Genomic DNA, 22,757 nt, shown 5'->3' on the forward strand with positions numbered 1-22,757 from the left:
CTTAAGTACACTTTTGAGGAATTTGTACTTTACTGGAGTATTTCCAATTTTCAGCACTTTTACTTCTACTCCACTACATCTTAGAGGCAAATATTGTACTTTTACTCTACTACAAGTATTTGAAAACTTTAGTTACAAGTTACTTTGCAATCATCAATTATTATATTATAAAACATACATTAACCACTTTAGCCCTATTTTATACATAGGCTATTTGAAAATAGCCGATCTACAAGCTCATTGGTTGTGAGCTTGTAGATCTGCTATTTTCAAATATTTTAGTACTTTTACTTTTGGTACTTTAAGTACATTTTGATACCAATACTTTTGTACTTTTACTCAAGTAAATTTTGAATTCCGAACTTTTACTTGTAACAGAGTATTTCTATATTGCAGTATTGATACTTTTACTTACGTAAAGAATGCGAGTACTTTTTCCACCACTGGTAATTTCTGACTTGATTGTGCTCTGCCAGTTATCAGGCCCTATTCAAAAGCTTTAAAAAACAGCTGAATTACTATACAAGCTTGTAGATCTGCTACTTTTGACATAAAAAAATAAATAATAATGTCCGCCTATAATGACATGTCCAAATAGGGACGTCAGGGTTAAAGGCAGTGGCGGAAAAGGTACTCGAATGTTTTACTTAAGTAAGTATCAATACTGCAATGTAGAAATTCTCTGTTACAAGTAAAAGTCCGGAATTCAAAATTTACTTGAGTAAAAGTACAAAAGTATTGGCATCAAAATGTACTTAGTACCAAAAGTAAGTAAGTCCTCGTTATGCAGAATGTCCTATTTCACAAGTGGTCAAAATGTATAAAAATCTTTTGAAAATAGCCAAAGTATATAGTGATTAATTGGTTAATGCATGTTTTGTAATAATAATACAAATCTACAAAGTAACTTGTAACTTAAGTTTTCAAATAATTGTAGTGGAGTAAAAAGTACAACATTTGCCTCTTGAGATGTAGTGGAGTAGAAGTAAAAGTACAGAAAATGTAAAATAAACCAGAAAAGTACAAATAGTAGTACAGTACTTGAGTAAATGTACTTAGTTACTTTACACCACTTAAAGGTTAAAACAAGTCTTTCTGCAGTAATAAAGCCCGCAGTTGTGAATTCAAGCTGTGTTTTGCTGAACCCTTGTGGTGGAAATATTGTACTGTATCTCCAAGGAAACAAAACTGGGGGAAATCTGGACAAGTTTATCTATCCATTCTCCAGCTTCCAAAAGGGCAGCGCCACCATGTGGGACATTCCCAAATAGCATGTAACAATGTGCCAATTGCTTCCTTACATTTTCAACACCTTTTATCTTCAGGCACATCCTGAATAATTTCACAGGAGTGTAGTCGTATCTATCTTTGATTTTGTAATTAATACATGTACATATCTCTTGTGGCTCAACCAATATTGTATATATTATGCCATGTCTCATCAAAACTGGTTAAAGGAAGACGTCACCCATTTTCAACCTATATTCATGTAGCCTAAATGGTCCTCATTAATACCCATGATGATATGGTACCATTTTTGTCTACTCAGTCTGTGTCTCAGAAGAGGGCTGTGGACAGTTCCGAAACCTGCCTACCAGTGACATCATCGATGGGCAATCCAAGCTAATAGAAACAACAGGCTTTCTATTCCTGGAAAGTTAGCATGCTATAATGGAAGCCATGGTTCTGGCGTTAATAAAAAAATATATAAAAATTCTGAAATATAGTTTTTTTTTAAAAAGAGGAAAAACCTGCCCAACGATGATGTCTCTGGTAGGCAGGTTTCTGAACTGTCCGCAGCCCTCCTCTGAGACACAGACAGGGTAGAAAAAAATGGTACCATATTATCATTAGCATTAATGAGGACCAATTATATGAAGATAGGTTGGAAATGGGTGAAGTCTGTCAGGTTTTATAAATATTTAACTAATTATAAGTATTAACGGGAGCGTGTGACTACAATGAACTCATTGGAACACAGGTTCTTTTTTTCTCCATTTCCTGAAAAGTAACGGTTTTGGACATAAAAGTTTCTGCCCGACAGCAGCTTTATTATGAAATGCTGTGTCATGCTTGTGCAGATAATCGGTAGTATCACAGGAGCCGAGTCACACCGCCAAACTGAACGCAATAGCGTTGCAATAAATGGCTAATCCTGATGAAAGTGTCTCACTGAATTGGTATCAGTTTATAAATGTCATACCGGTTGCATTATGTACAGTATATTATGTACATTTACATAAGACAGTAAAATTACTTTGATTTGGGCATTTTCATTTAATTCACTATCTCTTATATCACAAAGAAAGTCTTAAAATGCAGACTAGAATTTCTGTATATAAACTGTACACAAAAAGCAAGGCACTATACATTACATTTTTTTTTCTCTCTCTCCCCTCTGCATGTCACAAAAGCCATACCTTTACAACAAGGCCCTTTGTTGCTTTTAAAGTCGGTGTCAAAGGTTAAGGGATCGCATTTGAGCCAATGCAACAAAGGGTACACACCGCATGAGACCTTTTGAGACACCGTAGACAAAGGGAACACTCGTCGACGTCGTCTTGACACAATTCCAAGCTAATACATTGAATTCATTATCCTCCAACATCATCATGGTTCGTTTTTACATAGATACAACGTCGAACGTCACACACGCACACGCACACGCACACACACACACACACACACACACACACACGTACTGTATACACATACGACTATTATACAGTGACGCAACATTATGCACACAGTCATAGATCTTGAATGTGCACTTTTACTTTCACATGTACACGTTTAAACAATATACAGCCACTCTTGCACGCACACACACACACACAACAGAAGCACGCCATCCGGAGGCCAAGCGTCGCAGTGTGCACATTGTCATTGACAAGTCCACGGCATGAGCAGTGAGTTAAGTGCTTGAAGGAGACTTCACATACATACACAACTACATCGTGTACTGAAACAAAGCAGAGTTTTGTTTTTCGTTGTTTTGTTTTTTTTACCTTTGCTTTAGAACTGCACCGCTTCCTTACATAGTTACATTGTGGAAAAGGTAAAAATGCAACTCTAAACGAGGCTAGCGCACGCATGTAGGCAGGCGCGTTCTTGTCCCAGGAAACGCCAGTCCTCTTCAGTTTTTAATTTAACCTCGTCAGATTAAAGCGGGTCTTTTATGTCGACGTGTTCACTCATCACGTAATAGTGATTAAAAGACATTTCCTTCGTTTCCATCTCTAATCCATCAATGTTTCATCCACTTCGCGTACCATCTTGTGTTCATTTTTAGCTTTTAAAATAGTCCTTTGGCCTTCTTTAAATTCACTTGCTTCCACCCTGGCATACTTTCATATTCGTCCCTCTTCATGTCCAATGCTTTCTGAAACGGAAAGGAAAAAACTATGACTTAGTACATTAGTGGAGACATTATTTAACATTTGATGCAGTAATAGTGTAGATAAAGGCCTGACACGAGGCAGAATGATTTGGAGAGTGGCAGCTCATGGTCACAAAAGCCCCATGCCACCATATTGGAAGAAGTGACAGGAAAAGAAAAGAAAAACACCACATTGTCTTCTCCATTATGGAAGCCCATTTCTGCTACTGAACTAAAATGTCAAAAGCCTGAATTGTGAATCATTTTCTTCTTGCAATTGTGAGGTGTTTTTTTTGGTAACCCACAACTGCCTATGTCAGATTTGTGAGAGAAAAACTATTGGTATCAAAATATACTTAAAGTACCAAAAGTAGAAAGTACTCATTATGCAGAATGTCCCATTTCACACGTTTTCAAATGTATAAAAATGTATAAAAATCTTTTGAAAATAGCCGATCTACAAGCTCAGAATGTGTTGCACTGCTTGTAGATCGGCTATTTTCAAATGGCCGAAATGTATATAGGGCTGAAGTGGTTAATGTATGTTTTGTAATAATAATACAAATCTACAAAGTAACTAGTAACTAACGTTTTCAAATAATTGTAGTGGAGTAAAAGTACAATATTTGCCTCTGAGATGTAGTGGAGTAGAAGTAAATCTATTGGAAATTGGAAATACTCAAGTAAAGTACAAGTACCTCAAAATTGTACTTAAGTACAGTAACTTGAGTACACGTACTTAGTTACTTTCCACCACTGAGTATATAGTGGTTAAGTGGTGGAAATGGGCTTCCAGTCTATGTAGCAGTTCTTACATCTCCGCTGTAAGAAATTAAAAGTGGGTGCAGCAGTGTGTCCACCAGCAAAGCACCAGGCACATTCAGGTGAACTGAGAAGACAGCCATAGAGTTGAGGCTGACAGGTGTGTAAAAAGCAGAAGAATATCGTAGTTGTGAATGGGAAGGGAAGCCGAGTTTCAAGATCGTAGTGATAGTCATATTGTCATGCTTAAAGAAAGAAAGATAAGAGTGCTCATCGGTGCTGGTGAATGCCATGAATGGCTCTCCTTACCTGAATTATGATTTGTTCTGAAAGGTCAGAGTTACAGTAGGTGGAGTTAGAATTGCATTGCTACTGTACAAGTTGTCTCGTTAACCCATTATAACCGGGAACGCATCTGTGTAACCACATAAAAACATTATTTTATACTTTGGCTATTCAAAAATAGCAGATGTACAAGCTAATAGCGCGGCACCGAGTGCCGCGCTATGAGCTTGTAGATCTGCTATTTTGGAAAAATCTTGAAAACTTGTGCAAATCTTTGAATATATGCATTTTTCAAAGCAAACATTTTTAACTAAAATCCTTGCTTCTGGGGGGGTCCCTGGAACAACATATTTTTGAGATGGGGGTCCGCGGCCAAATACATACAACTTTGGGGGTCCTTTGAGAACTACTGATATGGAAACATACGTTTTTTTTTCCAGAAAACTGTTATAGGATTTAGAAGACATTTTGTAGAATCGGAACCTCAGGCCCTAATGGGTCAAAAAGACTTCTGTTGAAATTGTAACCTTGGAAGAGAGGTTTACAATGGTTTCTTGTATCAATGAATTGTTCATGACTTTCTTGGATACACATTGAACGTTGTACCGTGTGCAGTGCGTGCCTTTTTGTCACCACTGTCTGCCTCTAACTCAGTGGTTTTTCTGCCGAAGTCAAAATCTCACGGTACACCTACAGTACACCATGCAAATTAGCCTTGTTATCATCACTATTATCACTCTGTAAACTAACATTTATTAAAAGAAAACCATCAAGAATTGATTTGAAAAAAAGTAAATAAAAAAATCTATAAATAATCAATACATAATCTATACAAAATTGGGATCCACATGGGAGTGGTGTAGACTTCATCATTATTATTATGACAAGCCTGTGACGTCAGTCATCCATCACGTCAGTCGTCTGTCTATGACAAATCCATGATGTATAACTTCAGCCCCATCAAAGTCCCATTCCATTACAAAATGTATTAAAGTTAAATATTTACAAAAGCTATAAAACATACATGAAAGAAGGGGCTTCCGTGGCCTACTGGCAGGCAGGCAGACACGCACGCACGCACGGCGTAATGGCTGATTTTACACTTGGTTCCATGCTGAAAATAGCCGATCTACAAGGTCACAACGTGTTTGCAGCGCGACGCGTTGTGAGCTTGTAGATCTGCTATTTTCAGAGCGCAACACCAGAGCCCAACCAAACATAAAATGACTTGTCTTTTATCTCCAGTGGATCTCTTCTCCAGTAGTCCCTCCCTTACATTTTTGTCTACCGTAGTTTTTCTTGACAAAATTGTCAATATATTTAGTCTTAGTTTTAGTCATCGTAGCTTAGTTTTTATTTGGTTTTTTCGACAGGGAAAAAAGGTAGTCGACGAAAAAAGTTTTGTCATAGTTTTTAGTCAATTAAAAATTGACTTTTTGAAAACTGGGTGCCCTCACTTCAAAGTCCTGGTCGGAGAGGTAGATCTCAAGGCGAAGGGGGTCCACGCCCTCAGGGAGGGGCCGGGCCAGCAGCTGGTCCAGGGGGTAGGTGTTCTGACACAGCCGGGCCAACACATCCTCCACCAGGATGATCTGATTACACACCTCTGCCTCCTATAGGTGGATGGATGGATGGATGGATGGATACACAGGATGAGCTCATGTCAGGCGGAAACCTCCTATCTCCATAAATGTAAAACTTTTTGTGTTTTGTTTTCGTAAAATTAACGGCCTACTTGATCATACCACAGCGTCACACGAAAGCATCAAAAGTAGCAGATCCGCAAGCTCGGAACGCGGCGCGAAGCGAATGCAATTTGTGGAATTGTGGAATTTTGCAATTTTGCAATTTTGCATTGCAAAAATGCAATGCAATTCTGCTACTTTTGCTGCTTTTGAATTTTAATCCTGAAAAGTAACAGATTTGGACATATGAGGTTTCCACCCCACAGAGACGATATACTCAGAGCTCAGGTTTGTAACTTTTTACTTTAGCAAAATATTGCCGAACAGTCAAGCTCCCTATATTGGGCAATCACTGGTGGGCTACGTCGTTCGTGGGGCGATACCCGTCATTCGCTTTGTGTCGTTAGCGGCGACCCCTCTCATTCGCTTCGCGCCATTTGAGGGCGAAGTACGTGTTTTTTCTTTACATTCACTATGCGCGTAATTGTTTTGCACGACAACTCTGACTACGACTTAATATTCACTCCCTAATAATAACTTTATTTGTATAGCACTTTTCAAAACAGGAGTTACAAAGTGCTGAACAGCAATTGGAGCATAAAATACATAGATAAAAGAAAACAATTTACAGGCGTGTGTGTGTGTGTGTGTGTGTGCGTGCGTAAGTGCGTGCGTGATGCTAACCCTCTCAGTGATCTCAGCGATGTCCTCCCTGTGCTCCCAGCTGGGGAACATGTTGGTGAAGGTCAGGGGCTCCAGACCAGCGTGGATCAGATAGGACTTCTGAGGCTTCTTCTCATTCTTCTCTGCAGGAGAGACAACCAGCACAAGGCAACCAGCGTTTACTGAACAGAAAAAGGCTATAGTTGCTGTTCTTTCTACAATTCTCTAACCACAAGAGCCCTAGCGTCCCTATTCTGGGGTGAACATTCCGCGAAAATAGCAGATCTACAAGCTTTGTCAGGGCACGGGTGATTCAAAAAGATCAGAAAAAGTATTGTGGGATAAAAACTCAACAAAACATCATACCATACAAATAAATAACATTTAAATCTGGCGTAGCTGGAAAAAGATAGATTCCATATCCATCCAAAATACTAAGCTTATAGGTATATTAAATAAATTGACAAAGACGAAAACAAATGTCTCTATTATTATTCTGTTGTTGTTAGTTTTGTAAACACAATACAGTTTTAGTTATTTATTTATTTATTTTTTATTTATTTTTTGTAAAGCCTTGTTTTTATTTAAATATTTTCATTTAACAAAAAAAATTATATCTTTTTGGTTATTTGGTTAGTTTTAATAATAATAATAATAACCTAAGCTTTGAAGTGGTAAATACATATCTACATGCTCACAAAGCGACGCATTGTGAGCATGTAGATCTGCTATTTCCAAAAGATTTTACACATATTGAACTTGTGAAACGGGACATTGTACATAATGAGTACTTTTACTTTTGGTATGATATTTTAAGTATATTTTTATACCAATACTTTTGTACTTTTACTCGGTACATTTAGAATACGGGACTTCTACTTGTAACACAGAGTATATCTACATTGCAGCATTGATACATGGAGGCTCTCTAACCTTTGCAGTACTGCAGCACGGTCTCCATGGCACACTTCCGGTCCACGTCCCAGCGGATGCGGGCGGAGCCGGGGGTCTCGGTGTCCTGAGGCCACCAGCCCTGCCACAGGTACACCTCATGGAAGTTATCCACCAGGAACAACGCTGTGGGAGACACGCGCACACACACACACACACACACACACACACACACACACACACACACACACACACACACACACACACACACACACACACACACACACACAGGTCACAATGTTATTTTAGTGCAGTCATTCTCAACCTTCTGAATGTCAAGGACCGCCTTCAAAGATTTGCACACATTTTCACGATGTTTTGAAAATAGTAGATCTACAAGATCATGGCGCAGCACTCGGTGCCGCACAATGAGCTTGTATATCGGCTTGTATATCGGCTCGATCATACTACAGCGTCACACAAAAGAATCAAAAGTAGCAGATCTACAAGCTCGAAACGCATCCACGAAGCAACGCGTTTTGAGCTTGTCGATCTGATATTTTTGCTATTTTTGAATTTTGAATCCTGAAATGGAGTTTCAGTTTTGGACATATGAGGTTTCCACCCGACAGCGGCGATATGATCTTCAAGTATGTCCTCTTGCACGTGGCGGGATGCACTTCACAACGTCACGTGTCCGTTTACTGCAGCTATTTATGTCCACATGCTCATTTACAGTATATGACACTATGACCTATAAGCCTGCCATCGGTAGCTGTGATGTGTTAATGTTTTAGGTGGTTTTTGATTGAGTATTTTTGTCTATAAACATAACAGTGCATTAAAGACATGGACCTTCACAGAAATTGTGAAAGATACAAATGTTTGCATAATATGCAAACAGACGCGTCTGTGCGTGAGCATACAGTACGTACATTTGTGTGTGCATGCATTGTCTACATGTATACAGTGTGTGTGTGTGTGTGTGTGTGTGTGTGTGTATGTGTGCTCACCAGGCTGTGGTGCATTATAAAGGTCTTCCTGCAGGAAGGGCAGAGAGCTGACCAGGTCAGGAGCTCTGGATAGATGGTAGAACTCCGTCGCCACAAAGTCTCCTGATGAACTGCTCAGCTGGAACAGCCGTGGGGTGAAGTTGAACTTTCCTGGGTCTGCAAACAAGCAATGTGTATATACAGGATAAGAGAACTCGTTGTGAGAATTCCAATATCATTCTCAAGGAGATTTGCGCTGACGTAGGACATGTACACTCTGTCCATATGGTAAAATAATTAACTTGTACATAGTGCATGTATATAAAGGGCCTTTATCCAAATAAATTATGTTTCTCCTAGTTAAAGACAGCAGAAATTCAAAAAAGAATAAAACAAATAGTGCAGAAAAATATTCTATCGATCTGAAATAAATCCTAAAAACTAGAAGAATTTGTGTAATAAAACCAAGCATACCCAGATAAAAACTATATCAAAACTGAATGAATTTCATCCTTGATTGATGAGTTGATCTCATCTATTTTAACTCATAGTAATGCATACCTCCCAAAGTTCATACTATCTACTAGGGACACTAACAACACTAACCCAGGAGAGCTGGGGGATTGAACCCGGTAATCTTCCAAATCTGCAAATGATATGCCCATTTAGGGGGCCTAAATGGGCATATCATTTGCAGATTTGCGCCGACGTCGGACATGTCCAGTCCACGGGCATAATCTGTGCATCTGCCCACAGAACCGCCCACTACAACTCAAAATGTATTCCTCCACACAGCAACACTAAAACAAATTCCTTGCAGGCACCAGCCTCATACATGCATGTGTTAATGAAGGGCTTGTGAGTTGCGCTCACCTTGCAGCATGCAGTCGTAGGCCTTCCTGTCCTTCCTGCCTAGGGCCTCCCAGAAGCCAGGGGGCTCCACTCCCTCGTCACACTCATGGATGGTCACCTTACAGCTGCTATGCAGACCTGCCTCCAGAGGGCACCTGGAACAGAGGGAAAACAAAACGGCTGATGTTTCTCTCAGCGCACCATGACGTAACATTTACTGATCTCCACCTTTTTTTGATGTGCAAAATCCTTGGTCCTAACTGCCAATTATTTAGCTATAGGGACCCCCTGGAACCCCCTAAAGCATGGGTCTTCAACAGGGGGTCCTCAGAGTTACTACAGAGGGTCCTCTACATCTTTGAGATAGGATTTTTAGCCACTTGAACCCTAGCATCTCTATTCTAAGGAACATTAGCCAAAAATAGCAGATCTACAAGCGCACAACGCCTCGCGCTGCGAGGCGTTGTGCGCTTGTAGATCGGCTATTTCCGGCAAAGAGGTGTGGTGGAGGAGCAAATCAAGTACTAGGTATTGAAGGTTTAAGTGGTTAAATGTCTGAAATGAACAAAAATCATTAATTTACACAACACTGATGATAGTCAATGAAGCTATCTATGAAATCTATGAAAAAGGTTGAATCTGCGACATAATTGTAAACAATGTAGTGGGGGGGTCCCTGCTTCGTCTCTCTCTCTCTCAGCTAGGGGGTCCTTGGGCTGAAAAACGTCAAAGACCCCTGTCTTAAAGGACCCAACGTGATAGGATCTTCATCTCGTGGCAAAGATTGGCGACAAACAAGACAATAAACGTAACGTATAACTCACTGCTCCTTGATCTTGAGCGCGGCGGTGTTTCCCACGGCGCGGGTGTGCGGCTGAGCCTTGCAGCCGTGCCACAGGTAGATGATGGCCTTGTTGATGTTCAGGAGGATCATGGAGGCGCGGGAGCGCAGGCTGCTGCAGTGGCACGCCACCTCCAGCAGGTGGCCCTCCACGGGAACCTCCCCACGCACGCAGTACAGACGCCACTCACCTGGGGGGCATAGTATAATTATGCTGTGTAAAACAGAGCGGTAGACTACGAAGGTCCCGGACAATATTAAAGGTTTAATGACATTCACTTTTACACCACATTCAAAGTCTTTGTCCTGGTCCTTCAAAAGTGTACAAAAAGTTTTAAGTGAAAATTCCATTCCAGTGATCCATGGCAGGTGTTTTTCTCTCACATTTCTAAAGCCTTTTCAACTGCAATGAAAAAAGAAATCTTTGCCTGCGGGTGTCGCTGGTGAGGGATTTTGCCTGTCAATCATCGCCTCTGCTCCGCCCCCCCCCAAAGGAAAGGATAGGGGAGGATAAAACCCCAAATAAAACATTGAAAATAAAAAAAGTGAAAATGAATGTCATGATACCTTTAAGAAACATAAAGTGTTTGAGGGATCAACCCGCAGACTCCACGTGTTTGTAGTTTACACAAACTTTTAGTTGCAATTTCCCCATAGAGATTTCTGAAAATATTTAATTAAATTATTTTAAGCCTGGAACCAAATTTTATGTTGTTGTTTTATCTATTTGTTCTGTTGTGTTGTTGGTCTTTGTCTGTTATGTTATGTCATGTTTATTTGTTGAAAAATGAATAAATACCTTAATTACAAAGCCTGGAACCAAGCCATCCAGGCTCCTGGTGAATCATGACCATAAAACATTTGATTCTGTGTACATTTTCTTTTTGAAAAAAGCAATAAAAAGGTATTAAATATAGTATATAATATAATTTGACACAGAATGAAATGTTTTATGGTCATAATTCACCAGGAGCCTGGATGGCTTGGTTCCAGGCTTAAAATAATGTATATAAATATTTTCGGAAATCTCTATATGGGAAAAATGAACAGGGTTTCTATCGGTGGCACCACAAAATGGCCTTCACGGCGATGCCCTATATAATGTACTAAAAATAAGATACAGAGTGCTGCTGACTCACTCTGAGTGTTCTCCTCCTCTTCCTCTCTCTTCCCAGCGTGGACGATCATCCCTCCGTTGAAACACTGAAGGAAACATGGAGGCTCTTTCCCCTGCTGGACTTGAACCTGTGACACCACCACCACGGATAGAGAGGACAGGTTATGGTTTAGGGATTTGCTGCCACTACAATCCGCAAGTTGTACTGTATGTCTCTACGGATGGACAGAGGTAATTGTGACGATGTCTGAACTGTACAAACTATAAATGCTGTGGTGTGAAGTAACTAAGAACATTTACTCAAGTACTGTACTTAAGTACAGTTTTGAGGTATTTTTACTTTACTTTACTGGAGTATTTCCAATTTTCAGTACTTTTACTTCTACTCCACTACATCTCAGAGGAAAATATTGTACTTTACTCCACTACAATTATTTGAAAACTTTTGTTACTAGTTACTTTGTAGATTTTGGTTATTAAACATACATTAACCACTTCAGCCCTATATACATTTAGTTTTTTATACAAATAGACGATCTACAAGATTGTAGATCTGCTAATCTTTTTAAATCGTGAAAATGTGTGCAAATCTATGAACATATATCTTTTAAAGGGAACTTTTTTGACTAAAATCTTTGCTTCTGGGGGTCCCTGGAACAAAATATTTTCCGATGGGGGTCCACGACCAAATACATACAATTTTGGGGGTCCTTGACGTGAAAATGTTTGAGAACCACTGACATACAACATACAAGATACATACAAGACATTTGTAGATGCGTTCCCGGATTGAGTGGGTTAAAAAGCAACCACTTGGAGGAGCGCAACTGCATGGTAACTACCAGAGAAGCTGGGTTGTAGTTCAGGAAATCTTTCAGTATTCAGTATTTCACTGATAATAACGTGCCCAACATAATATATGGAAGCCAGGTTGAAAGTGGTTCTCACCTGAGCCCCTCTCTCCTCATCTAGCTCCACAGTCATCAGTGCTGACGTTCCTTTCTCGCTGACAGTGGAGTGTCGGCCCTGCCAGAAGAAGTAGCAGCACTTCTCCTTCCCCGGACCTGTGCTCCTCGCCTCAGGGTTCTGTCTGCGACCCACTGCAGAACGGAAAAACGTACGCACGCACGCACGCACGCACACACACGCACACGCACACACACAAACAGTTAGAAAAAATATGTACAGTAAACAGTTCGAGGGGGGGGCTTTGACTTTTAAAGGGGACAGTTTCGAATTGCAGCCATCTGTAAGTGCTCTTTTAGAGCGGTTTTGAAGGAGAGTAGGGCGTTCCACATTTTTGTGGCATAGGGGCGGCCATAGCTGAGTGGTTAGTGAGCCCGCCTAGGGAGCCAGAGGCCCTGGTTGCCCCAGGTACGACTCCAGGCCAGGCCAGCAAATGTGTCGATGAAATGAAATTTTTCCCTGAGCAAGACTCTTAACCCCTAATTGCTCACAGGCCCTCATTGGAAACAAGACCGCAAGGACTTTCATGAACGGACCTGTTAAAGGAATTATCCTTATAGCAGGAGAACGAATTTAACCCCTTGTGTTTGAGCCAAATCTGGGTTGAACGTGATTAGTGGAGCTCCCTCATTTGCCATGTAACTTCACCATGTGACTCCATTCGACCGCCACGATGCGACTGACCTGACGCGCTGACCATGTATCGCCACTTGACCACGTAGGCGTCGCCCTCGTGGAACTGGCCGATGCTCTGGCGCGGCAGGCGGCTGTAGTCGAACTCCAGGATGTGCCACACGTCGGCGGACACCGTGCTGACCTCCAGGGTCCGCAGGCGGTCCTCGGCGCCGCCGCCGCCGCCCTCCACCGGCCCGTGGCCCCGGCCCACGTCGGTGCCGTCCAGCGTGGTGGCGATGGACGACTGGAGGACCGGGAGCATCAGGGTGGCGTCGTACGCCTGGCACTGCGTGATGGCACGCCCCCCTGGGACCTCCTGGGGGGAGGGGGGGAGGGGAGCAATGGGAAGGAAGGAAGGAAGGAAGAAAGAAAGAAAGAAAGAAGACAATGGGAATGGAGGAAATAGGGAGAGAAGTAAGGAAGGTATGGAGTTATGGGGTGAGTAATGGAAGGAGGAGAAATAAAAGGTAAAAAGATTATACGGAATCACAGAAAAAAATATCTATTCGTTTTATTAACTTAAAGGTAGGGTAAGTGATATTTTTTTTGTTTTTTTGTTTTTGTTAAAAAGGTTAAAGTACTATATTCTGATAATAACCATTGCTACAGAGTGTTTGTTCGGTCACAGGGGTCTCTCCATCTCTTTAGTAAACAGAATATAGTACATTTTCAGGTAGGTGACAACATTTATGCCAATCAGGAGAGAGCACTGAAAATGCATTTTCTGTTCAATAAAGAGCTGGAGAGACATGGGAGAATCCTTTCACTGAACAAACACTCTATAGCAATGAGTACTATCAGAATATAGAGCTATTTAACACTTATTTTAACTAAAGTAAATCACTTACCCTACCTTTAACTACTTAAGAGCTACAGAGCCACCGAACCAACACAATTCTAAATTATTTTGAAAATCGCAAATCTACAAGCTCGCAATGCGTCGGGGTGCGTCCTTTTCGCCTATAATAACCTGCCCAAAAAGTGGTGAAAAGTGTTAACGGATCAACGGACAGAGCATGGCTCTACACTGTCTGTTTTTTTTTAGTCTGTTCTTAAATTTCTTTCGCTTGAAGAAACTGAATAAGAATTGAAATTGAATTGAAATTGACTAAATTGTAACTCCATGCAGTTCCACTGTGAGTGTTGCAGCACTGCAGTGCATTAGCACTGGCCCTGACCATTCACTATGAATATGAACTGACAGCCAGTTCGAAAATGCCAGTGGTACAGGTATCATGAAAAAACAAAATCTGGCAAGCGAAAGCGATCGCGTATTCGTGTTCTTATGACATCGGCCAACTTCGTTTCTGCAAGATGTATGCCTCCCGCTTTCCCCCAGACGATAAAAGCTTCATTAACCCATTCAATCCGGGAACGCATCTGTGTAATTTTTAGATTTCTTTGGCTATTCAAAAAGAGCAGATACAGAACAAGCTCATAGCTTGTATATCTGCTATTTTTGAATAGCCAAATAAATCGTAAAATGACACAGATGCGTTCCCGGTCTTAATGGGTTAAAAAAGCATGTGCCATAGTTTGTCTCCTGTCTCGGCCGCACGGTGCAGTGCAGTGTTTCTTAGCAATATGCGCTGAAGATGTCCGGTGAGCCACAGTGTGTGATGATAACACACAATAAACAGATGGGGAGATAGAGGAGAGGGAGCATGAACCTCTCTGATGTCTGCTACTGTATCTGTCTGATTAAATCTACTTCCTTTCTGTCTGTCTGTCCAGCTTTAATAATAAAACAAGGTGTACTGTGGGGTGTGTTGTTGGTGTGTACCTTCTGCTCTGGCACTGGCTCGGTGGGGGTCTTGGGTGACGGTGGCTTTGCCTCTGTCCAGTCCAGGAACTTCTCTTTGAACAGGATGGTCTCGTTGTGTTCCGTCAGTCTGCCGAAGATGGCCCAGTCAGGACGACCCTGTCCCTTTCTATGGACAGATGAATGGATGGAGACAATGCACGCACGCACACAAGCACACACAGGCACGCACACACACACACACACACACACATACACACAAGAAATTGTCAAGACAACGCACGGATATAGTATGTCTATATATGGATTTTTACGCTGTGGCTCCCCAGAGGCAAGCCGTCTATACTGTAAGAGGGTCTGGCTGTATGTCTGCCTGTCTGTCTGTGTCTGGAGACGATCTTGCAAACCACTGGACCCGATAAGTGCCAGATTTCCTGCACTACACTGCCAGTAGGCCACAGAAGTACCTCACAATTATCTTTTGTGTTACGTGTTTTATTTTTGAAATATGTAACTTTAATTTGATAATAGAAGTCAATGGGGCTCTGTTCAGGCTGAGACCATGCCCAAATTTGGAGTCGTAGACAACGACTGATGTCATAAATGACTGACATCGTATTATGAATTATTAATATAGAATCTCTGTGTTACAGTTCATTGGTTCTTTCCTCGGTTCCCCGCACAAGCCCAGCGTACAAGATGAACATACGAAATGCAAGGCCAGCGGACCTGATGAACATGCAGCATTGTAACCTGCTGTGTCTACCGGAGAACTACCAGATGAAATATTACTTCTATCACGGATTGACCTGGCCTCAGCTCTCCTACATCGCGGAGGACGAGAACGGCAAGATAGTCGGATACGTGTTGGCCAAGATGGACGAGGACGCGGACGACGACGTCCCCCACGGTCACATCACGTCCCTGGCGGTGATGCGCTCCCACAGACGCCTGGGTCTGGCCCAGAAGCTGATGGACCAGGCCAGCAGGGCCATGGTGGAAAACTTCAAGGCCAAATACGTCTCCCTTCACGTGCGCAAGAGCAACCGAGCCGCCTTGCACCTGTACCGGAACACGCTGAAGTTCCAAATGAGCGAAGTGGAGGCCAAGTACTATGCGGACGGGGAGGACGCCTACGCCATGAAGAAAGACCTGACCCACGTGGCCGAGGAGCTACGGAAGCCTCCAGGAGGAGGAGGACGATGTGTGTCGGGACCACCAGAGGCCCCGTCTGCCCCCCAGAGCCTGTCGGGGTCTGGTGGTGACCAGGGGAAAGAGGAGGGGTCTGGAGGTGACCAGGGGAGAGAGGAGGGGTCTGGAGGTGACCAGGGGAAAGAGGAGGGGTCTGGTGGTGACCAGGGGAAAGAGGAGGGGTCTGGTGGTGACCAGGGGAGAGAGGAGGGGTCTGGTGGTGACCAGGGGAAAGAGGAGGGGTCTGGTGGTGACCAGGGGAGAGAGGAGGTGTCTGGTGATGACCACCAGTGGAGAGAGGAGGGGTCTGGTGGTGACCAGGGGAAAGAGGAGGGGTCTGGTGGTGACCAGGGGAGAGAGGAGGTGTCTGGTGATGACCACCAGTGGAGAGAGGAGGGGTCTGGTGGTGACCAGGGGAGAGAGGAGGGGATGGTGATGACCAGGGGAGAGAGGAGGGGGAAGGAGGCAGCGAGGGAGAGCAAAGGGCTGAGTGACGTCAGTGAGGCAACAGAAAGCACGGACGTCAAAGATTACCCCTCTGATTCACAATGACTTTTTTCAGCCCAAGGACCCCCTACTGTATTTGAACTTGGTCTGCCCTTTATTCCCTCTACACCTATACCTCTTTATTTTTTAATTTAATTTTTTTATCCCACGATTTTTGTAACCCATTTTTTTCACCCGGTGCCAATTTCCTAAGTGATCCTGGGCGCTGCACCAGCCCTACACCAGCACTACACCAGTCCCCCACAGTAGGGAGGCCAGGGCCGAGCTCATGCTTCCTTCAATGCATGAGAGCCAACTGACCTTCTTGTCACCTGACAGGGGGGAGTTTCCCTGGTTGGACGTAGCGCGTGGAAGGAACACGTTATTCCAACCAGTTCCCTTCCCCTCCATCAGGCGCCCCGGCTGTCATGGGGGAGGCAGTATAGTGACCAGGATTACTACATGTTTTTGTGAGGGTATTAACTACCCTAGGAGACACGGGGAGAACATGCAAACTCCACACAGAGTAGGCCCTTTCGCCAACCCCACCTAGGGTATGGGCGCTGATGACGCGGAGGAGAAGACACGCCCCCAGCGCCCACAGCGTCCCCGGCGGGAATCGAACCCAGGACCTTCTAGCTGTGAGGCGACAGCGCTACCGACTGCGCCACCGTGCCTCCTCCTACCTCCTATACCTCTTTAGCCGAAAATAGCCGATCTACAAGCTCACAATGCCTCGCAGCTCAGAATAGGGATGCAAGAGTTCAAGTGGTTAATGTAAAAAAAATAATCCTATCACACAAAGATTTGGCAGCCCCCCTGTAGTAACTCTGAGGACCCCTAGGGGTCCCAGACCCCCTGTTGTGGTGCTATAATCCCAGTAATATAACTTGCATCATGCAATAAGACAATGCCCATGCTGAAAAGTGTATGTGTGTGTGTGTCCTGTCCACCCACCTGGGGATGAGTGTGTTGGCACCTCCAGGGTCCAGAGGGTTGACGTCACAGCAGGTGTAGTCGAAGGTTCCATTCCAGAGGTGTTTGGCCAGTTGGAAGGCCACCTTCCTTTGAGCAAGGGTCACCTCCTTACCGTGCCACACGTACACCTCGCTGCCGAAGTCAAACACCAAGACCTGCAGCAGGCAACAACGGCACAGCGGGAGAGTTTGTGAATTTTCACACCCTTTATCAATTTATGTATACTTTCTGTCACACAACAAAGACAAAAAAATTAAATCTACAAAAATTGCCAAAACAATGTTTCTGGGCTTCCGTTGTAGCCAGCGGATATCCGGGCTAAGAGATTGTTTACAATCCAATTATCAAATTGAGACACAGGCATGGAGTTGAGAGACGACGTGTATGACCAGATTGTCCGTTTTGACCCTCAGTTAAAGGTTCAGAGACGATAGTGATGTGTTTCAAGCAGTTGTGTTGGAAATGCATTCTGCCTCTTTTTGCTCTCCACACTGTTTATGCTAAACCTTGCGTCACCAAAACCCGCTCAATCGTGACTGGTCAACAGTTCTAGCTGGACCACAAGCGATCTACAAACGGAAACCAGAACACTTCCGACAACCAAACATTTTTTTGTCCCTCGGCCTATTACAGATTCTGGATTCATGACATGCAGTTACAGTATCTGTTTATAGAGATTAGTTCATTCCAGACCTGGAAATAAATCCTTCTCTCTATATTCTGTCTCCCTCTGAGCATTCCTTCGCTCCCTGTGTCGATAATAAAACAAGAAAACTACAAAGGGCAGTGAAATGCCTGGCCGCTTCCCTTTTTTTGATTAAGAATAAATCCTCCCTCTGACCTCCTTGGACTCCAGCAGGGAGCAGCGTGGGACCTTGCCCCATTCCTCATCATCAGGCACCAGCTTGTCATCCAGCAGGCGGAAGATGCAGTTGGTCTCCACGATGGCCGTCTCGAATTGCTCATCGTCCTCTGGGGCGCCCGCGGCTGGGGAGGGGAAAACACAAGGCACGTACGTTAATAAGACACATATTCGGGTTGATGATGTTTTATAAGTCAGTGGTTCTCAAACTTTTTTCAATTTCAAGGACCCCCAGTTTGATATGCATTATTACGCCACTGACCCTCTTTTGATACCATTTTCTATCTCTGGGACCCCGGTCTACACTATGAAACCTTAAGGTTGTACAATGCAAGTTCACAAATAACGATTTTTAGCAACCTCTGCTGGTCACTACCGTCACTGCATACAATTTTCCGCAGTCCTCGATCACCCAGAATTCCATTTGTTTTCACCGGAAGCCGGAAGCGTTTCAAAAAGCGTTCTTTTAATTGTTTTATACTATCTGCGGATCGTTTCTCTTAGCCAGTGGAGCATTATTTACCATGAGCTGTGTTTTCTTTTTCTGTAGTTTTTCGATCTTCCAATCCTACATTCTCTTAAAATCAGCGTGAGGTTCCTTTTTGTTATTAGCGTGGTAGTTCCTGGCCAAACAGGAAACCGGTGCGGTAGTTCCTGGCCAAACAGGAAACCGGTGCATTTTCCGGCCGGATGACGTCATTTTCGCGGGAGAGTCCCCCCCGACACCGTTCAATAGAAAATATATAAATAAAAGGCTTTTGGGGGTAAAATTCATGGAGTGGGTGCTGTGAAACATTTGCCACTCACAAAATATATACAATTTAACTTTAGTTTTTGTTTTAAAGTTACCTAGTAATACTTTAACTCAGAGAGTGTACAAATGGAACCATTTGGTTCCGTTTGTACACTCTCCGAGTTACAGACTTCTCAAGGATCCCTTTGAGAACCACTGTTATAAGACTTATATAACAATAAGCTGCTTTGGTTTGGCACCAATTCATTTGTTTCTCATCTTTCGGTGTTATCATTTCATCACTGTTTTATCACATGAGTGCTAGTTGCATTGAGGGACGTTCGAATTCGATTTCACTATTGAATGGAGTAAAATTATGTCACTTATTGAAAAGCCGTTAAATTGGCTTTGACAAAGTGTCGGAGAGAGAGAGAGAGCTGGCTAAGGAGGAACCGCAGACAGGAGAGACGAACATCGAAGAGGGCGATGATTAAGTTGCAGAAAGATAAGGCTGCATTTACGCTGGCCCGTGACAGGCCGAGCGAGTCTTGAATGCACAGCCAAATTAAAAACGTCTGGGAAGCCAGACGGAAAGTGCTCTTTTATCAGATATAGTCCTATTAATAATCCCTAGGGGTTTTGAAGTGGCCATGCCACATTTACAACACATGCATGGCCTTTTATGACTTCATATAATTGGTCCTCACTAATGCTCATTATTATAATATGGTAAAATTTTTGTCTATTTGGTCTGTGTCTCGGAGGAGGGCTGTGGACAGAAACCCGCCTACCAAGTGACACCATCAGTAGGCACCGTACTGTGTGCATGTATATTGTTAGTAATGATTAAAACCTCTCCTTTAAGATGGAAAGGGCCTCTTACGTTGGTATGTGGCCTGTCCTCCCAAGGCCTTCCAGAACTCCTGGGCTTCGGTCCCCTGTGAATTGACCCCCTCTTTGATGGTGTGGACCAGGCCAGCTCTGCAGCCCAAGTCCTTCTTGGTCTGGATGTACGTGGCCAGGTCTGATGCCTGGAGAGGACAAATCGGAAATCAATGTTACCCCCAGTTTGCTATACATGTTTAGGGTTTAGGATTGGGTTATGCCCGGTTTATACTTAGTTATGGTGTCGTGCACCTACAATAGACGATCTACAAGCTCACAACACGTTAAAAACATTTATAAAATCGGCATCCTTACATGTTGATGTCATCACAACTCACAAGCATAGTAATACAAACGTGTGTGTGCGTGCGTGTGAGAGAGAGCGAGCGAGCGAGAGAGAGAGAGTGAGTGAGTGAGAGAGCGAGAGAGAGAGAGAGAGAGAGAGAAAAAGCGAGAGAGAGAGAGAGAGCGTGCGAGCGAAAGAGAGTAAAAGGGGTTGACAGTATGTGAGACAGACCTTAGCTTTCTCTATGACATTGGAGAACTCTCCTGTCCAGACGAAGCACTGGTCAGGGGTGACTAACAGGAAACAGTCTCCACTGTTCAGCGATGATGCTCTGGGCTCCACTAGTCTTGTCTGGACATGGCGACGGCCTGAGTATAGAACACAGAGAAATTGTAATGACTTTATGTGTCTTTACGTATGGATTTCATGGCGTCACGCTGAGCCTATTATAAAGGACCATGAACAGTGGCTTTCATTTGCATAGAAATCTAGCAATTACAAACTCCTCACTGTTGCCATCTGGGGGTCATCACCTTGGCCCTTGTTCCTGCATGCATGGTCTCTATTGCGCGGAGTAAGTTGGGAGGGACACCGTAGGCCTTAAGGGTTTTCATCATCATGCCTCTGTGGATTGAGTCAAATGCCTTTTTGAAATTGATGAAGCACAAAACGGCCTCGATTATTCTCCTTAAGGCCAAGATCTGGGCTACGGTAGTTCTCTAGCCTGGCATATTGGCCAGACTGGCCCATAGGGAGCGAAGTCTCCCTATGGGCCGAAGTCCAGACTGATACCGGGGAGGAACGTGAGAGTGAATCGACGTTATCAGTCTGGCCAATGCCAGGCAAGTAGTTCTCCCCTCTCGAAAGACATTTTGGTTCTCCCTACAGGTGAGGGTCGATGGCATGCCGTATCCGGTTCAGTATCATTCGGTTGTTGACCTTTGCGGTGATACAATAGGCTGATGATTGGACAACATGAACACAACTACCCAATAAAATATAACATTAAAGTATTCAAAGCCAAATGGTGTATTTGACCTGAAATACTTTCAACCACATCAAGGCACCATGTTGAGGAAGATGAGAAAAAAAAGAAGAAAAACAAAAACTAGTTACTAATGTAGAAAATAAAAATAAATTATCATTATTAGTATCCAGGTCACTTTATTTCCTCTTTCCATCTTGAGGGCAGCGTTTGACTTTCTTCTGCGTGCTCCTCTTCACTTTAGACTTGGTTTTAGCCACTTTCCTCTCCTTCTGCCTGGGGCAATTTTTCTTTCCTTTACTGGAGGCGGAATCACAGTCGGTGTTCTCAATCTGCTTCTCCTTCAGGTCAGCCTCAAACCGAGCCACGTCTGTGTCCAGACGCCTGATGTGCTTGCCGACCATTTCTTTGGTCTGCATGGCCAGCTGTACTTTATCGTCTCCAAACCCCTTGCATTTGCTGTAGTACTGCTGAATCTGCCTTAGCATGGACGGTTTCCGCTCCGAGGATAGAGTCCGAGCATTTGGACATGTACTCTTTAGCCAGGGAGTCTATCTGGTTCTTCAGATCCTCTGTGCGTTGATCCAGGTCCCTCATCAGATTGAAGTTCTGCTGCAGTTCGAACGGCAGGCTCTCTATGCTGTCTAAATACTTCTCCAAATACATTCCCGCTGCCATCTTGCCAAAATGTCAAAATACGTAACTTTTAATGTTATGATTAAAGTCAACAGGGCTCCGATTGGGCAGAAACCTTGCCCAAATCTGAAGTCATACGTCATAGATACAGTTATGTCATAGGCGACTGATGTCATAGGCGACTGATGTCACAGGTTGGCCACACAAAGTCACATTGGAGCCATGCCGTTCCCATGATCCACCACGATTACATTGTTTTTCTATTAAATGCACGTGGAGGTGCAAGACCTGCCAGACGCAAACTTTGCAAACAAACGTAACACCTGATTGGCCAGCTATTACATTTTGATCTCGACTTTATTGTAATCTTGACCTTTGATATTCTCGACCCAAAAGACAATCATTTCTTTGCGCCACCAAGCTTCATGAAAATCAGCCGATCCGTTCTTGAGCTATTGTGTTCAGGCACCCTGCCACATGTCGCTGTGGGCAGGGTGGAAATGGTGTTATTGTGTGTCATGCCCCACATGTTATATCTCACATGAGCTTATTACACACATGTCATATCTCACATGAGCTTATTACACACATGAAATAACAAGACCGGGTACAAAGATGCTGTGGATCTCTGACATCATATATTGGTGATGACATCAGCCGTACCCAAACATGGAGAGACAAGCGAATTCTTTCAGCTTCATATCGTTTCTGTCGGGCAGAAACCTCTTATCACGTCTATAAGGATGAATGTCCTCCTACTAGACTGGTGTGTTTAACGCTCAACTCAATCTCTGCTTTGAGACCGAGTTCTCACACAGAGATCACAGACAGACACACTTACCCTG

The 22,757-nt window shown here is 43.4% G+C and overlaps 2 protein-coding genes and 1 pseudogene across 3 annotated transcripts in view; 1 reads left to right on the forward strand and 2 right to left on the reverse strand.

The window, feature by feature from the left end:
* Positions 1 to 2,257: 2,257 nt before the first annotated feature.
* Positions 2,258 to 22,757, reverse strand: part of LOC308094422 (supervillin-like) — a 67,074-nt gene continuing 46,574 nt past the window's right edge. Inside the window, exons 26-40 of the mRNA XM_080441067.1 lie at positions 20,523 to 20,659; positions 20,004 to 20,151; positions 18,367 to 18,512; positions 17,505 to 17,680; positions 14,892 to 15,039; positions 13,118 to 13,424; positions 12,416 to 12,567; positions 11,490 to 11,595; positions 10,334 to 10,541; positions 9,531 to 9,664; positions 8,679 to 8,834; positions 7,708 to 7,851; positions 6,796 to 6,917; positions 5,884 to 6,039; positions 2,258 to 3,382 (exon numbers count right to left, since the gene is read on the reverse strand). Of these exons, the coding sequence (XP_080297193.1) occupies positions 3,296 to 3,382; positions 5,884 to 6,039; positions 6,796 to 6,917; positions 7,708 to 7,851; positions 8,679 to 8,834; positions 9,531 to 9,664; positions 10,334 to 10,541; positions 11,490 to 11,595; positions 12,416 to 12,567; positions 13,118 to 13,424; positions 14,892 to 15,039; positions 17,505 to 17,680; positions 18,367 to 18,512; positions 20,004 to 20,151; positions 20,523 to 20,659 (2,327 nt within the window). The 3' untranslated portion in view covers positions 2,258 to 3,295. The remainder of the gene's footprint in view (positions 3,383 to 5,883; positions 6,040 to 6,795; positions 6,918 to 7,707; positions 7,852 to 8,678; positions 8,835 to 9,530; positions 9,665 to 10,333; positions 10,542 to 11,489; positions 11,596 to 12,415; positions 12,568 to 13,117; positions 13,425 to 14,891; positions 15,040 to 17,504; positions 17,681 to 18,366; positions 18,513 to 20,003; positions 20,152 to 20,522; positions 20,660 to 22,757) is intronic.
* LOC308092770 (uncharacterized protein) lies at positions 15,570 to 16,613 on the forward strand (the record flags this gene model as incomplete). Its single annotated transcript, XM_080438872.1, has 1 exon — positions 15,570 to 16,613. One exon carries the CDS (start codon positions 15,570 to 15,572, stop codon positions 16,611 to 16,613), a length of 1,044 nt encoding a protein of 347 aa, XP_080294998.1.
* LOC308092771 (inhibitor of growth protein 4-like) lies at positions 21,456 to 21,954 on the reverse strand (annotated as a pseudogene). Its single transcript has one exon. The product of its transcript is annotated as an inhibitor of growth protein 4-like (transcript).

Source organism: Gymnoscopelus braueri (assembly GCF_963280865.1).
Source record: "Gymnoscopelus braueri genome assembly, chromosome: 10".
In the NCBI taxonomy this organism is placed as follows: domain Eukaryota; kingdom Metazoa; phylum Chordata; class Actinopteri; order Myctophiformes; family Myctophidae; genus Gymnoscopelus; species Gymnoscopelus braueri.